Raw genomic sequence first — 16572 nt, forward strand, 5'->3', positions numbered from 1 at the left:
TGTCCCGTGTTTCCCAGAATTTTCAATAAATCATTTGTTACAGTTGTACTATCCTGTATTATGTTTATTTGGAGAAGTGTAGTTTAGCGTTGTAAGTGGCTCTTCAGCGTTTCCTTTTAGGTCCTCTGTCTACATGCTTCAAATCTTAATGTGCACTTTTCAATGGAATCAAAATAGGAACAAAGTTGATACTGTTCCAAAATGTCTCCAAGTAGCTTTCTAATTAATTAGTTAAATAACATGGCTGTTCCCTTTCTTGGGTGTTTTCAGGTCTAGAAACAAGTGTTGCATTTCTATTGGATAGCTGAGTATTTTCTTCCACTACTACTAAAAAAAACCCTCTTGTTCCTGTCAGTTGGGACTTACAAAGTGTTCCCATGTTTGTCTGCTATAGGACTGAATTAAAGGAACCATTTGGGGAGAATATATGGTAAAGAAAAGAAGAAAAGAAAGGAAGCAAGCAAGCAAGCTGTTTCTCTACCATCCGTTTTTCTTTGGTTTTAGTAGCTGCTCAAGGGTTTGGAGTTTTGGGAACCTTTTAGAGGGTTGTGAGTCAGAGCTTTACAGAAAATGCAGCTGATTATATTTTAGCCCATTGCTATCCCCTCGCTGTATGAGAGTCTGTGTGAATGAACAGTTTCTTCCAGGCAGTGTTGGTGAGATTTTTGAGAGTATAGTTGTCTGACCAAGCCAGTCATGTCTCAGCTGTTCTCTCTGGTCTGTGTCCAGAGTCACTGTAAGGAACACGTGAGCCAGGGGAGGTCTCACTTCCCTTTGTTGGGAAGTTTTGCCCAGGATGGGAATTTGAAGAGCTGTTCCTACCGTAGATGGGTCAAGATGGGGGCTGCTCTGAGTCACAGATTGTGTTGTTGGGAATTCTTGAATAAGTCTCATAGATTCAGAAAACTGATCTTTTATTCATTATCATAGACTGCTTTGTCTGTTTCAATGCAATTTTATTTGGGTAATGACATATTTTTACTTACTGTATATATCTTGTTTCTGCATTTTCAAACCAGTACAAAAGGTTTTGCCATGACTTAATAATAATTCTAGTCTTTTCTATATTGCAGTCTACCCACATTGCTCGAGCCAGCTTCCAAGTTGATGCTTTTGGATCATCTTTCATCTTAGATGTGACACTAAACCAGTAAGTAATGACTGTATCTTACACTACATTTGTCCAAGACCTGGTGCCTGTGAAATGGAATTTTCCAGTGGAGTTTTTGGAGGATGTATTATAGCAAAAATATGATTTTAGGTATTGAATTAATTTGTAATGGTATATTTTAGGTTCTTTTGTTACTTTCTTGAGTAGCATTGTAGGCTTTGATATTCCCATTGTTACTACTTGGTACCTATTCCAGTATGATTATCATTTTAGTAGCATAATTTCACTTCACAGAATCACAGAATGGTTCAGGTTGAAAGGGACCAGTGGGTCATCTGGTCTAACCACTTATCCATGCAGGGTTATCCTAGAGCGCATGGCACAGGATTGTGTCCAGATGATTCTTGAATATCTCCAGTGAGGGACTCCACACCCTCTCTGGACAATGTGTTCCAGTGCTCCATCACCTGCACAGTAAAGAATCCTCATATTTGGGTGGCACTTCCTGTGCATCAGTTTCTGCCTGCTGCCTCTTGTCCTATTGCTTGGCAGCACCAAGAAGAGCCTGGTCCATCCTCTGGGCACCCTCCCCTCAGATACTTGAAGATATTGGTGAGGTCTCCTCTCAGTTGTCTCTTCTCAAGGCTGAACTGGCCCAGCTCTCTCAGCCTTTCCTCCTAAGAGAAATGCCCCTGTCCTTGAATCATCTTTGTTGCCTTCTGCTGGACTTGCATCAGGAGCTCTGTGTCTCTCTTGTTCTCAGCAGGCAGAACTGGACACAGCCCTCCAGGTATGGCCTTGCTTCTGCCAGTTTACCATAAAGGCAAATTACAAACTTCATACAGAACACCCCAGGATATTAAAGGGGGGATCTCCCAATAACTGGTAGCTCTGAGAATTTTAATAACCAAGCATAAAGTACTGAAGATACATCAATTGCACAACAGCTAATCCTCAAAAAACAATGAATACTTGGGAATTAAGTTTCTCCAGATGTGTTTACAGCCTTTGGGAACAGAGAAGCATTGTAAAGCAGTAGCACTGTGAACTTCAGTCCACGAGAAAAGATTGAATAATATTAAACTTACAGTGAAATCTGGTGTGTGGCTTTCACTAATGAGTTTTTGCAGTAGTCTTTTAGCACAGCTATTTTAACATAGGAGTTGCTTTGCTTTTCTGTCCTGAAGTGAAAAGAGAATAAATAATAGAGTAAATAGAAGTGTTTTGTTAAGTAATTCAGCTCCTAATAATTGAACATAATGTTTTGTGGTTTGGTGTAAGAGTTTGCATGCAATTGCTGCAAGTTTTTCTGCTGTAAAGATGAACTTCGGGTTGCAATGACACCCACTCAAATATCAGGTTTGTTTTTTCACTTGTAAATAAACTTGAAACAGTGGCAATTTCTTTATGTGCACTGACATTAGTTAAGAAGCACATGTGAATCCCTGCTGGTTACAGACAGTGGAGACACTGTGCTGCTGGAAGGAGAAGGCAAGAGGCTGCTTTAGAAGTATGATTTTACAACAACTGTATTTTAAAACAGTTATAGAGGAAGAATTTCTTGCTGAAAAGCACCAAATCCTTGATACCAAAATGTTTCTTGGAAGTAGAAATTTTGTAAAGTATTTATACCTTACTGAGAGTAGGCTGCACAAACCTGTTTTAATTTAGCAGGTTAATGGTGTGGTCACAGTTAGTTTCTAAAACATCAGTATTGTCCTTACAGTATAAACTTCAGGTCATCTTAAAAAAAGTAAACACATTTACTAACGGTCTATGAAAAGAGAAGTTAAGGCTTTGATTTTATGAGCTGCGGCTTTGTACGTGTTAGAAAACGTCTAGGTAGAATTTTTGTTTATGCACATAGACACGCAAACATATGTTTAACATTTAAACTGTTTTGAGCTGAGTGCCATTTTCGTGTGATTCCTTTATTGTCTTGGATGGTATTGCACAAGTATGTGTATGGTAAGACTGTGAAAATGCATTCTTATTGTTCTTGAGAGTGCCGGAATCCAACTCAATATTAAAAAGATTCACTTTTTATAATATGAAAGAAATTCTATCAAAAATTGTGCAAAATGAAAAGAAGAAGGCTGCAAAGAAATCAGGATTTTTGGCTGCTGTCCTGATATCTAAATCAACTTTTAAACTACCTCTGCAATATTATTTGCAGATCATCAAATAAAAAGGGGGCCAGGTATACCAGAGCAACATTTAAAATGCATTTTTAATTATCATTCCTGTGAAAAAATCTTTCATTCAGAAGGTTGTAAATATTTTTTTCTTTTCTTACTCTCCATATTATATTCTGTGTGTATATTTAGACCACAGTAGCTCTATAGTTGAAAAGTAGCTAAATTCCTGTAAGCAGTAAGATTAAAGATTTTACTTATCCTCTGCAAAAACTATCAGTTTAGTATTCATAACTGAACCTCTGCTAATATCTAAAGCAAGCTGAAAGAGGCTCTTCTTGTAAAATTAGCTCCTATGTATAATACACATTTGAGAAATGTTAAAGATGGTATGGGGGACACAAGGAGAGAAATAATTTAAAATAGATAGGTTGTCAGAAAGGAGGGCCACTCCTTGCCTATGCCAGTCTCCTTCCTTGCCAGTCTTCATGTTGTTTACAGCTTAGTGTACCTGAATATACCTGAGCATCATCTGTAGTTACAGTATCAGTGGAAATCAGTCACAGTGAAAGTGTTCATTCTCCCATATAGTTCACCAATTTATGGAGGGAAAAAAGTTCAAAATTAAAATGAGAGTAGCAAACTGGGAGCTTAAAAAAAATAAATCAGAAGTTAAAATATGCTTCTGACCCCAGATGTTTTTCCGCAAATATTTTTTCATCTTTTGCTGCTTTCTGTGTGGGTGTTATTTTCTCTATTCTTTTCAAATCCATATTTTTATCTGTCAGATTCTCTGTTCCCTCTGCTGCATTTGCCTGTGCTGTTCTATACATACTCCTGTTGTGTACCCTATTTTATTTTAGATTCTGTTGTGTTTGTGTATTTTCCATCTCTGTTCTTATTCGGTTCTCTAGGGTCACACATTTCTTTGTCATCTTTACTCATCAGGAATAGTTGTCCACTTAGCCACCACCATAGGTATTGCAAAAATTTCTTATATTTCTTTAACTGTTTCCTTGTTAACTTTCTGTACACTCGCAGTGAGTCTGGCAGAAATGTTGATGGTGTCCTGCTTTTCTCTCTTCCCCCATTGCCTGATTTTACCTCTTGTCTTCCCTTGTTGCTATTGTTTTGGGGTGTTAGTTGAAGCACCTTTCCCTTCTTCTGCCACCTCCCAGAGCGGTGGCCTGCAACCAAAGGCTCACTGATTTCTGCTGCGAAACAAGCAGCGAAGATACAGGAGCTGGGCAGGAAAATAAAGAAGTGGACATTACATGAACATTTCACACATCAGGAAAACTGAGGCCCAGGACAGGAGTATTGGGCAAGTCCTGGATGCAAGTGAGAGGAAAAAAATGAAAAAATTTCCAACTGGCATTAAAGTATGGCAGTTTAACATTGAAATCTGTGTTCTTGCTTATTTTGGATCTCAACCACTTGTGAATGCAGATTTGTTCACATTAAATGCAGATGTAAAATATCCTGAAGTATAACCTGTAATGATAATGGAAAGTAATAAGCTGTTAAAATTACAGTGTAGTTTCCCTTTTTCAGTTTTCCTTAGTGATGGTGGTGTTTTCTCCATATACATCGCCATTCTTTCTCCCTCCTTTTTTCCTGAGTTGCCATAGTGTTTCTACAATGAGCTTTTTTCTAAGATACAGTGTTTCTTTCTAACTTCCTTGCCTGTTCAGCTGGCTGCAGCATTTACAAAGGAGCTTTCAGATCAAATCAGCTGTATTTTTAGGAGGTTCAATCCCTTAGGCAGAGGTTAGGGATGCATTCGTGGCTTTGGTGTGTTTATGAGTCCGTTGCCTTGGTATCCGTACGCGTTCAGGGCTGCATCCAATGGAGCTGTTTTCTCTGGCTATCCTCATTAGTGCTGCCTCCAGCAATGGCAGAGCCAGGGCTGGCCAGCAGCACAGGCAGGTGCTGCTCCAGCCTTCCCACCCTCCACAGGTGTCCAGCCACTGACCCAGACCTGTGCAGGGGTCCCACAGCAATGAAGTGTGCTTCCTCATTTCCTTATTTTAATTCCTTCCTCTCAAAGTTTTTAATGCTGTGGTGACATCTGTGGCTCAGCAAATGGCTGTTTATTTTTTAATATAGAATATTTCTTCTTAAATGTAGTCACACAACCATTTACACTCTCCTCTTGTGTTGTAACTATGTGATTAAGCAGCAGAGCTCATCAGGACGAGTTTCTGAAAGTCTCTTTGAATCCCTTTTGCTCACATGTATCTGTCTTAGAGCACCTGAGGCAGGGCATGTTTGTTCATGGGTGAAGCAGCTGAGACCTGATGTCATGATGGCCCAAAGCAAGCTGTGGTTGTGGGCTGGAAGGAAGGAGAGTGCTGCTGGATGGGCAGTTGGAAAAACTGTAGTTTTTGTGCTGGATGGGCTCTGACATGGGGGGATCACCCCAGGTTCACTTAGTGGAAACCATGATGGGCAAGAAAGATGATGCTGCAGCATCACCCTTTGTATAAAGGCTGTGGTGTCTCCATCATGGAGACAAGCAGAGAGTGTTTCTTGAGTGTGAGTTTGAAACGTGGTCACTTCTGAGGTGCAGTGTGGACACCAAAGAGTTTCTTGGCCTTCAGAAAGCTCCCTGAAGCATCTGACCACCTGTGTGTGACTTGGCTTCTCATGTTATAACAGGAAGAGCCCTCTCTGATCCCTGATCCTGTCCTTTTCTTTGTGAGAGTGAACACGTTGGTAGCCTGGGATCTTCAGGTTTGTGGTGATGGGGAAGTGCTCTGAAGTGCTCTATTTATGGTCACAAGCATAAATAAGGATTTCAGCCTTATATTTAGTGCTTCAGGACTGCGCTGTCCTTCCTGGTGACAGTCAGTCACTAGGATGGAGCAGAACCATCAGCTGCTTTCTCTTCCTGCAATACAATTTTAATTCCTTTGGTCCATGTTTTAGTGGAAGTTTAATCTACACAGAAGTAGTAGGCTGGGTGAGATATGATCAGAAACTCTGCCACTTCAGGAAGCTCACACGTCATCTGTTCCAACTGAGCACCTGCCCATGTCCTGAAGGAGGACCAGCACATTATAAATTGATGGTTGTCATGATCAACTACTTTCAGAAGGCTGAAAGATTACATATGAGGCAATTTTTAAAAACTCTTCAATAATTTTTTTTCTATGTGGAAAATAAACACCCTTTTCTCTTAGTTTATTAAAAGGTAGGCAAAACCGAAAAAGCTTATTCAGAAAATATTGATAGATTTTTTGTATATGTCAATCTTAATTTAAATTATTTCTGGTTAGTGATACTGCAATGTTCCTGGCACCCCAGAAATTGGATTGTTTTGCTGTACCACAGAATGTGTTTTGCAGCTACTGCTGAGAAGGATACAGACATTCCTCATGCCTTGTGGGGAATGTTTATTAGGAATGTCTTTTAACTAGGGTTTTGCAAACCTTACAGGATCAGACTGTAAACTTCATCAAAAAATTCTGAAAAGAGAAGCAAAATAAAAGTCATCTTGACAGACAAGTGTCAGCTTTTTCATGAGATAAACTGCTGAAACTTTGCCTGTAATTTCTCTTGGCAAATGGTCTCCAACACTAATATCAATGTGTCATGTAAGCTGTAAATGAAAAACATATTCCTAAATTTGCTCTAAATTGTAAACATTTGGCTCTGTGGAATTCAAATGGATTAATTTCCCCAAGTGGTTTAAAAAATGCAGTTGCACTGTTCGTAACTTCTGTGGTTTTTGGTGAGTTGTTCTCCTGTGCTGCCCCTGTGAGTCTTGCGCTTCTCCTGGTCACCCGCAGGAGGGGAGCGAGCGAACCCGTCTGCCTTTGCTCCTCCAAAATGCTCTGTGCTTCTGTGCTTTCTGGTCTCTGTCACTCTTGTAGCGATGCCTGGTAGCTGTTTGGGTAGCTGTGTGTGGTGAGTGGTGGTCAGATCAAACCTGAGGAGGATCAGCTCTTCCTCTGAGCCCTTTTGGGCTCCCTATGGTCCAACTCAATCCCTTATTAGTTACTTTAGTGAATGTCTTGGCTGCACACAGTCCTGGTTTTTCTCACTAGTGGCTGCAATTTACTGGGGTCAAAGGAATTCAAGCTAAGTTCACTTTTCTTGTTCATGCTGTGTTCAGGCTATGGAGCCCCACTTGGATATGATGACATTTTAGAAATTGATTCTTACTTAAAATAATAGCCTTTTCACCATATGAGAGTGCTCTGAAACTTTATTATTTATTATCAATTTATGTGTAGAACAATATAGACTGGGCTCAGGTCTTCTGAATGAGGTACTGAATCATGTTCTGCACTATCTTTGAATTATTTGTTAAGTAATGTTTATTGTGTGCTCTGTGACCAACAGCTGACCCAACAGGACTGTTCTTTCTCAGCCCTCTTTTGAGGCCATCTCCCATCACACTCTGTGATGGAAAAGCTACTGTGGTCATAAGTGCAAAGTTATGTGGGCTTGAGAAACACTTTCTCACTGATGCTGTTGCTTAATTTCAAGTGTTGATTTTGTTGTCTGGGAGGCAATTATTTTGTTTGTTGCTAACACATATTTTGTACAAACTGTTTTGAATAACTTACTTTTTTTACGCTTAATGAAAAACGTTGATTACGCAGAGATTTCTAACAACTGATTTTGTTTGGGCTGAGAGACAAAGAAGGGTAAGGAAAAAATCCAGGGTTTTACTAGTGTAACACTAAACATCCTGAGACTGGGGAAGTTGCTTGGGGTTATGCAGTCAGACTTGTAGCATCATCACTCAGGGCTCCTGCCTTTTGTGTTTGTTTGCTCGTTTGTTTGTTTTTCATTTTTGTGTTTAAGTGTGAGACTTAGGAATTTGTAAAAATATAAGTTTTTTGATTGCTAATTAACCTAATTGATAAACATTTGAACCATAGTTTCAGTCTGAAAAAGCTCTGTAGCATGGAGTTCTCCTCCCACCTCAGTGTGTACAGTGTATTAGTTCTTTTTGTTATATTCAAAGTTTGACCTCCTGGATCTCTGACAAAATGGCACCTTTTAAGACCTTTAATAATTTCTTTACCTTTTGATGACGTACCCAGTGTTTTGATGACGTACCCAGTATTCTTTGCTGAATCATACATTCACTACTGTCTTTTGTCTGTGTCATGTATAAAGGGTAGCATAGCTTTTGCATTTCTTATTGAAATCCTTCTTTCCATTGTTCCCAAAATTTGCCCAGGACTTAAATTTTTTATTTTTTTAAACTTCCTTTTTCTCACTGTAGAGTTGACTATTTAGTAAATATGAACAATGTTCTTTAGTCTTATTGTATAATCACTATTACTTTTGAATTTATAATCCCATGCAAAAAAATCCCTGACTAAGTTGGACAAGAAGAATTTTCGATAAACCTATGTCAATTATCTATAAGTTTATTATCTTCCTTCAGTTTGTTTTGTACACAGTTCTATTATGCTTAAAACATCTCTTGAAAGGATGAATTGCTTTTGATAACTCAATTACATTTTTTATATTATAATTTAGTTTTAGGTTAACAAATTTCTGCTTCCCATTATTTCTGTATTATTGTCAATAGATTTGTTGATTCAGTACAAGTTGCTGGTAAACACTGTTGAAATCAGCACAGGTTTGCTGCTGACTTCAGCTGGATATGAAAAGTTAAAGTGATGTCTGTGAAATTCCAGTGAGTGCTTTATTGGCATCCTGGTTAAAGTGAGGACAAAAGGTAATTTGTTTAATTTACCTGTTATTTCCAAGTGTGTCACTGTGCATCCCTTCATAGATACTTCCCTAACCCTTTAAAAATTTTATGAAAGGCCATTCCTTTGTTTTCCCCTCAAAGGATGTGATAAAGAGTATTTTACTGTGTTTAGGCAATTGCATTTACTGGAAGCAATGTTTGTTGGTTTAGAGTGATTAAAATATATGGAATTATCAGCACTAAGTAAATTGCCTTTCCACAGTCTGAATTTTTCTGACACAAAAATAATCATAGAGACTATATTAGTGTATATTTGTGAGTGTGTGTTTGTGTAGGGCAAAAAGAGATTAATTATCCTGAAGAGATATTATCATTCTATTAGCATAATGTTTTTCATTCTTGATGATATACCTTAGATTACCAGGTCATTTAGGAGAAATATATTTCACACACACATATACAGAGATACCTCATAGCTACAGATCAGTCATATATTAGTGCTATATTTAGTGTGTTTTAAGTAAAATGGTTCAAACTAGGGAAAGAATCAAATAATGTTTCAGCACCTATGAATTTATCTTCTAAGTGTCAACTATCTCCAAGTGACTGTAACTTTAACAGTCAAATATCCTTTAGCCATTGTGAGAGATTTTACAAGCTTTTTTTTTTTTTACAAGATTTTACAAGAAAAATTGTGGTTTTTTATTTAGCCTGTAAAAGGGACTATGATAGTTAAAGTGTAATTTCTGGATTTACTGTTCCTCTGAAATGGAATTGTGTCTTTATATGCTAATATCAGTGTAAGCACCAGAGTTTTTACTTGAATGTTTGATTTGTATTTAGATTACTGCCAAATCCATAAATACTACAAAACAAACCCTTGACCTTATCAACTAGTTCTTTATTTGGTTATGATTTAACAGCTAGAATACAATTCATGTTTACAAAAGCAAGTGGCAGCCATAGCCGAGTTGGTCTAATAGGAGCATTATTTTTTCTTGCTTCCTGCCACTTAGATTCTCAGACCACCATGGCTACACCACTCCTATGGCCCTGTGAATTCGTACTTATAAATAGTGGGCAGAGTAAAACACAGGAGGAGGGTAGTAAAGAGGAAAATGCATGAAGTAGAATATGAATAGCAGGTATTTTCTCTACTATCATTTATAGGGCATCTCTTCCCTGAGTCAGCAGCCTTCCTGCTGATAGAGTTTCCTTCATATGCCTCTTCTGGTGTTGTCCAGCCACTCGGCCCTGTTTTTACTTTCTCCTTGAGAACTCCTTTGGCATCATGATCTTCTGTAAAAATAACACTTACAGAAGCAGAGGAAGTGCTGAAGGACTTTTAGCTTGGGGCTTAAATACTATCCTCAGCTAAGCAGTGAAATGAATTGAAATTTACTTTTCTAGACAAGGAGTCAAGGGATGCATAGAGCTAGGAATGAAGATATGAAGAATGAAAATTGTCAAAATGATTACACTTTCTGCTGGGGAATTGAGGACCTAATGGATGTCTGGAAAAATCATCAGCATATGAACTCTTGGTCTTTAATTTTGTAAGATTATATGAGAAATAGGTTATTCAGCCATTTTCTATTCAGGATGGTGGCTCTTCTTAGATGTGTTTTTAATCCAGAAACTGAATCAACAGGTGTTATTAAAACAATGTATTGTTAACATATGGAATATCTTAGGTAGCAAATAACAGTGCTCAGCATGCACACACAAACCCTGCTGTACCTAAGCATTGGACTTGTTTGCTTTCTTTGCAATATCTGATGAAAGGTGCATCTTTGAAGCCCACAGCTATTTCTTTCTGTGGTTGTGTGAAATTTATGTAGCATTTTTTAGTGTGTTTTGCTAATAAGTGTGAGATGGGTGTGCCCATGTTTCCTCACTCAGTGGCTGGAACAGGCTTCTTCTGCCAGACAATCTGTATGGAGTGGTCTTTAATGTAATTGTTTGCATTTGGCTGGGACCTGCTAGTGGGTAAAACTGCATTTGCAGACAATTGTGTCACCTTAGTGCAGAAAGAGTTTCCTTGAAGCAAACCACAAACAAATCAAATTCTTCAGTTTGGTTTGAAAGGCTTTGCACACAGTGCTGCAGTTTTCTCCCTGGCTGTATTAGCATGAGATGCAGCAGGTAATAACCCCTCTACATGGGTAGACTTCTTTCCTCTTCCAAAACATGCACAAAAATCAGGTTTTCAAACCCCAAAGCACCAATTATCGAATGCAAATCTGGCAGGAAGTACTGATCCTGCTCATTGCCCTGTTTCCCAGGGGTGCTGTGGCCAAGGAAGCCAGAAGCTGCCCTCACCCACTGGGGCTGTGTCCTGCCCCACTGGTGCTGTGCTCCCAGCAGCTCGCTGGGCTGAGTCAGGGCCACGGCCTTTTGTCACAGAGTTTTCACCTGGAGGATGCATTGGCATTGCAGACTGGCTTGTGGTAGACAAATATTCCATTGGTAAACCTCTTATTTCTTCATCATGCCAAAAGCTGCTCTGTTTACATACTGTAGATGAGGGTTTGCTTGATCACCTGATACTCTCACAACTCAAACCCCTGGAGTTTGGATCCTTTGTAGGCCTTTGAACTTAGGCGTTTGTGATTCATTGTTATTGTGTTATTGTGTTATTGTTATCGTGTTATTCCGTAAGGGCCCATCTATTTCTCTGTTTTTTCAATTATATTAAACTCAAATTTTCCTTTTAAATAATTTTCTGATTTGAACAAAATTCACTATGTCTCTAAAATTCTTCAAATATCGAATTGCTTACTGTTTGTTTTTAGTTCTTTATTGCCCAAGTTGTATGATGAAATAAAGCAGTAGATGAATAAAGCAGTGAGAGATACCTTATTGTACACCTTATCAAAAGAACCGCATTTTAGCTTTTCTCTTTCTTTTCAAGTGTTTTAATGAAGGATTATGGAATCTGCTTGTATTACTATGAAATAAAAATGGATTTGTGTAAGCCAAAAACAATCCTTTTATCAATTGGCTGAAGTACTGGTTATATAATAATAACTCTATTTCTTTAAAAAAAAATAAATGACAAAACAATGTTAAAAGAGTATTTATCTTTTGTCCTTTTCTGTTCCATTTACTTTATTTCTAGCCTCCCAAAGGAAATAAAATGCTGTCATCCAGTGTGATATACAGTGAGATGATGAAGAAGAATCATCTTGTATTTTTATTAAAGATGACCTACAAAGACATATTTCTTCTAAATTGGGCTTCTGCCCTTTTTTGAGATGTAAAAGGTCATTTGAAAAGAAAAATCTTTTTTTTCTCTTGATCTTCACTTCTTTCTCCAGAGAAACAGACCCATGTAAAATCTAGCTTTTATAATAGCTGAGTTTATTTTTACCCAGTGTTGTTTACCTCATATCAAATCTCCTTGTTCTTGCTGAAGAATCTATTGGGGAGGGTATAAAAATACAGGAAGAATTCAAACATGTGGGCTGTGCCCATCTCCCAAAGTAAAACCCCTCCTGATGACATACTGAAGGTTGGCCTAAATATCAAAGGTATGAAATTTGCTTCAAAAGAACAACATTAAAGCACTCCTGTCCAAAGGGCATGACAGATTTTCAGCTCTTGGTTGCATGTTATCAGATATACCATAGTGAGAATTCTGAGACTAAATCATGGTAGAGATAACTAAATACCCCTTCTTAAAGGTTTTCTCTCTACAAAGCAGGTCAGTTAGAGCAAAACTGTGCTCTGTCTGACTGTAAATGTGGTAATTCCATGTGGCAGCCATTCAGCCTTCCTTTCACAGGGACAGCCATGGTGGCGACAGTAAAATTACAATTCCCTCACTGCTTATTATTGCTCTTGCAATGAATCACACTTTCCATTTGGCCTGTCAAATTTAGATAGTATTCAATGAAGTTTTGATGAGGGAAAGGAGAAGAAATGAGCTTGATGTAAGATTTCTATAATAGAATGATGCATGTTTTCAGAGCAAAAAAGTAAGGAAATTCTGATGTAGCTCTGCTTCCTAAAGGGACATCTATTTCTACATATCATTGAAGGGACAAAAAGCTTTTTGTTTTGTAGCCATATGTTTTATCATCACCTCTGTTTTTGCTTAATTATAAAAGTGGGAGAATTCTCCCAATGACTTGAGAGACAGTAATCCACCCAAAGGCATCAGATTGTCAATACATTTCTGCCTATGTCAGTTGGCCAATTTGATTACAGAGGAAACTTCCTAGAATTTAACCAAGGAATAAATTTTGTATATTTTACTTCACTCCAGAAAGCTGCTCATCACTAAGTGGCAATAAGGAAATGTGAAGCTGTAGAGAAACAGTGAGATCAAGCTGAATATGATACTGTAACGAAGCTGCCAAGTCCAGCTAAAGAGATTAATATAAATACATTCCCAGTGTTAATGAAAAATGATGGCTGGAACTTTTAATTTATATGTGCATAGCCTTTGCTTTGGTACAGACTTAGATGGTTCCTTTTGTCTTTTTCTTTTTGGAAGAGTAGTTAAATCTTGCATTACAATGTATTTTCTGAGCTTGCTTGCTGATCTTTAGCCTCTACTTATCCATAATCATTCTTTGATCTTAATTTCTTTTTTACTATAAGAGGATGTATTTCTCTTTGGTGGTTTGCCAGAACATCACTGCTAATGGATTTCTGGTGTGCTAGAATTTTTGCAATAGCCAGATAGAATTATATTCCAATGGCCTGTAAATACATAATGTACTGGCACTTGAATTAGGCAGCTATGCTGTAATCATAATTTGCTTTCCCCTTTGCCTGTCTCTTAGCTAGACTACAGGAATTCAAGAGATGCAATTCATCACTTATGGAATGCGTTTGTTTTCCACATTTCATGGTATGAGTGATACAATTTTGCAGCTGGGAATCTCAAAGACTAGGAGCTGACATTCTGAATTTCTACCTTTCCCCTGGGGACCAGGTTCTTGCTTGTGTTTTTAGGGCTTTTGAGCTGTGAAGTTCAAAATCTGAGTTCACCTCAATCCTCGTCCTGCTCGGTCTGGAGAGCTGAAATGCAGCATTTTAGGCCCAAGCATACAGGTTTCCTGTCTGATGCCACTTCTGCTCTTTAATCCAGATTTCACTGACATTCTGTTGCAGTTCTTCCCATATAGCCTGTTTAATTTAATTTTCTTTTTTTTGCAAACTTACTCTTATTCCTGGATGAACTCATTGTTGAAATATAGTAATGTGTTTGATAGTAAATGTTTGAAAAGTTTATTTTCTTTTCCTCCTTCTGTAAAATCTTATATAAATATTCACTTAAACATGGTTTTCATGTAAGTACTAACAAGGGAGAAAACGTCACTGAATGTCCCCTTAAGCTGCTGTCTAAGTTACATTTCAGGGATACAGAGCACTTGCTGCTTCTGTTGACTTTTTGGACTTTGTACAGAAGATTATCTTCGATCACACACACATATACACGGGTATATATACACACACACAGAAACACAGATGGGTATTTCTGCCCTCCCTCCCTCTCCCCCCAGGTAGGAATGCATTTCAGACTTTAAGTAATTCATGCATGGCTCCTGTTCCTAATAGCAGCATAGAAAGGCTGATACTTACAATAGAATTGTCTAGACATTGTCTGAGTGTGCAGACAGTAAAGCAAGGTAGGTAATGCAAATTCTGGACTTGGCTTCTCATATGGGAGATGAACTTGAACACCTACCTCCTAGTGGGATTCTTTCAAATTTTCTGCTTTCCATTTCTGTCCCACTCCCCATCAGATTGAACACGAGGCACTTTGGCACTTTGGAGGAGTAAGATCTTTACGACTTTTGTTGCTTCTGCAGATAAATTCTAAAGGGAATTTTTAAAATTAAATAGTCTGCTTTTATTTTGGTTTCAATTTTTGCACCTTGATAATCATGCAGACAATTCCTGAGAGAAACTACTTTTTTGCTAAATGAACAGGAAAAAAACAAGGTGATTATTGCTTGGTCCTTGCAAAGTCTGTCACAAAAAAGGGCTTGCCCTTGCCTTTAAGTACAATAGTTCAGCACAATATGATTGAAATTAATTTTAATTCTTTCTGCACCTCTTTCCATTATGGACAAATGACAGCAGCAACATGCTGATGCTTTACTATGTCACCAAGAATAAGGAAAATCTTCAAGCTGAAATTCAGCAAGGAAAAGATGTGGACATTTTCAATATTTTTGTCGTATGGAAAGCAGCTTTAAACTGCTTTCAGAATTGTTTGCAGGTGAGTGTAAATCACTGAGGACATAATCCCTTCACCCCATGTTGCTGATAGCATAAGCTCCTTCCTACACACACAGGGAGAAGGAAGACCACCAGGGTGCTGTCAAATTGACAGGGTAGGTCTTGGGGGAATGGCTGGGGAATGAAAAAATCATGAGTTGTTCTCTGTACTCGCCTTCAATATTTCTAATCTGTGTGCTATTCAAACAAAAATACACCAAAAGATGTTTTAATACTCTTGTTTCAGCTGTGTCACCCAGCAGAAAAAGAGAATGCCAGTGGAATTGCACAAGGACTATGGCAAACTGTCATGCTCCTGCATTTGAACAATTGCTGCATTTCAGTTTTGCTTTATCCAAATCTAGTTCCTGGTTTTCAGTTATGAATTTCATATTATCTCTATTCAGACTCGTGTATAACATAAAATAATGTTATATGTCAAATTTTGCCCTTGGGTGAACATTAATAGTTCTGGTTGACTTCAGCAGGAGCTGCAAGCAAACATCCTAATAAAACAACTTTGCTTTAGACCTAAATCATCTTTTGATGCATTGCATATTCCAGGAATGTGCATCTCCCTGCTTTCAAAGTACAGAAGTTACAGGAATTATTAACAAGTCTCTTTCACTTGACCTTGGAAAGCCAAACAGGAGGAGCTAAATACTGTGTGGGAATAAGAGGTCAGTGTTTGAGCACCTTTGAGATCCCAGGCCCTGAAATCCACTGCCACCTTACCAAAGCATTTAGGATTTTGTAAGTCTATGTGGACAATTAACACCCTAACCAGAGCACAGTGATCTTAAACACCAGCTGTCTGTAGAAACTGCTATAGCTATGCTTACTGGGACACTTTAAGTGTTTGAATGTTTTTAAACTGTATTTTTATTGCTATTGTACTGTAACTGCAGTCAGGTTTTCCCTGGGGTATCTGAATGTAGCTGACAACCTGTGCTGTGGCTTATTGTTGTTACTGAAGGGAAGAGGCAGAAGACCAATCTGTGGGAGGCACCTCACCACTGTCAGCAGTGAAGTTGGCAGAGGAGCCTTTTAGAAATCAAGAACCCTTTCCCCTCCACTTAGACCATATGGCAACCAAAATCTTCCAGTTCATTACAAGGGAGCAGTAAGATAAAGGAATTTAAATTGCCAGTGAAAGACTAAGCCAGAGCTAGGAATAATCAATATACAGAGAAACCACCTGGAGAAGTTAAAAGGCTGAAGCTGTGTTGGGTATTTTGCAGCAGATTCTGATGGTATTTTTATGCTTTTTAAATGGGTAAAGCAGGATTGCCTGCTTTCTTGTAAACTGGGGACACAGCTGTCAGTAAACTGAAGCTGGAGTAGGAAACATTTCTGTGTTTCTACACGTTTGTTCATTAACGCAAAGGAGAATTCCCAGTGCCTGA

The 16572-nt window shown here is 38.3% G+C and overlaps 1 protein-coding gene across 8 annotated transcripts in view; it reads left to right on the plus strand.

The window, feature by feature from the left end:
* Positions 1–16572, plus strand: part of ADAM22 (ADAM metallopeptidase domain 22) — a 131569-nt gene that overhangs the window by 15158 nt on the left and 99839 nt on the right. For all 8 annotated transcript variants that reach the window (XM_054515060.1, XM_036403793.2, XM_036403809.2 and 5 more), the window contains exon 3: positions 1074–1150. In XM_054515060.1, the coding sequence (XP_054371035.1) occupies positions 1074–1150 (77 nt within the window). The remainder of the gene's footprint in view (positions 1–1073; positions 1151–16572) is intronic.

This window comes from Molothrus ater, chromosome 1, assembly GCF_012460135.2.
Source record: "Molothrus ater isolate BHLD 08-10-18 breed brown headed cowbird chromosome 1, BPBGC_Mater_1.1, whole genome shotgun sequence".
In the NCBI taxonomy this organism is placed as follows: domain Eukaryota; kingdom Metazoa; phylum Chordata; class Aves; order Passeriformes; family Icteridae; genus Molothrus; species Molothrus ater.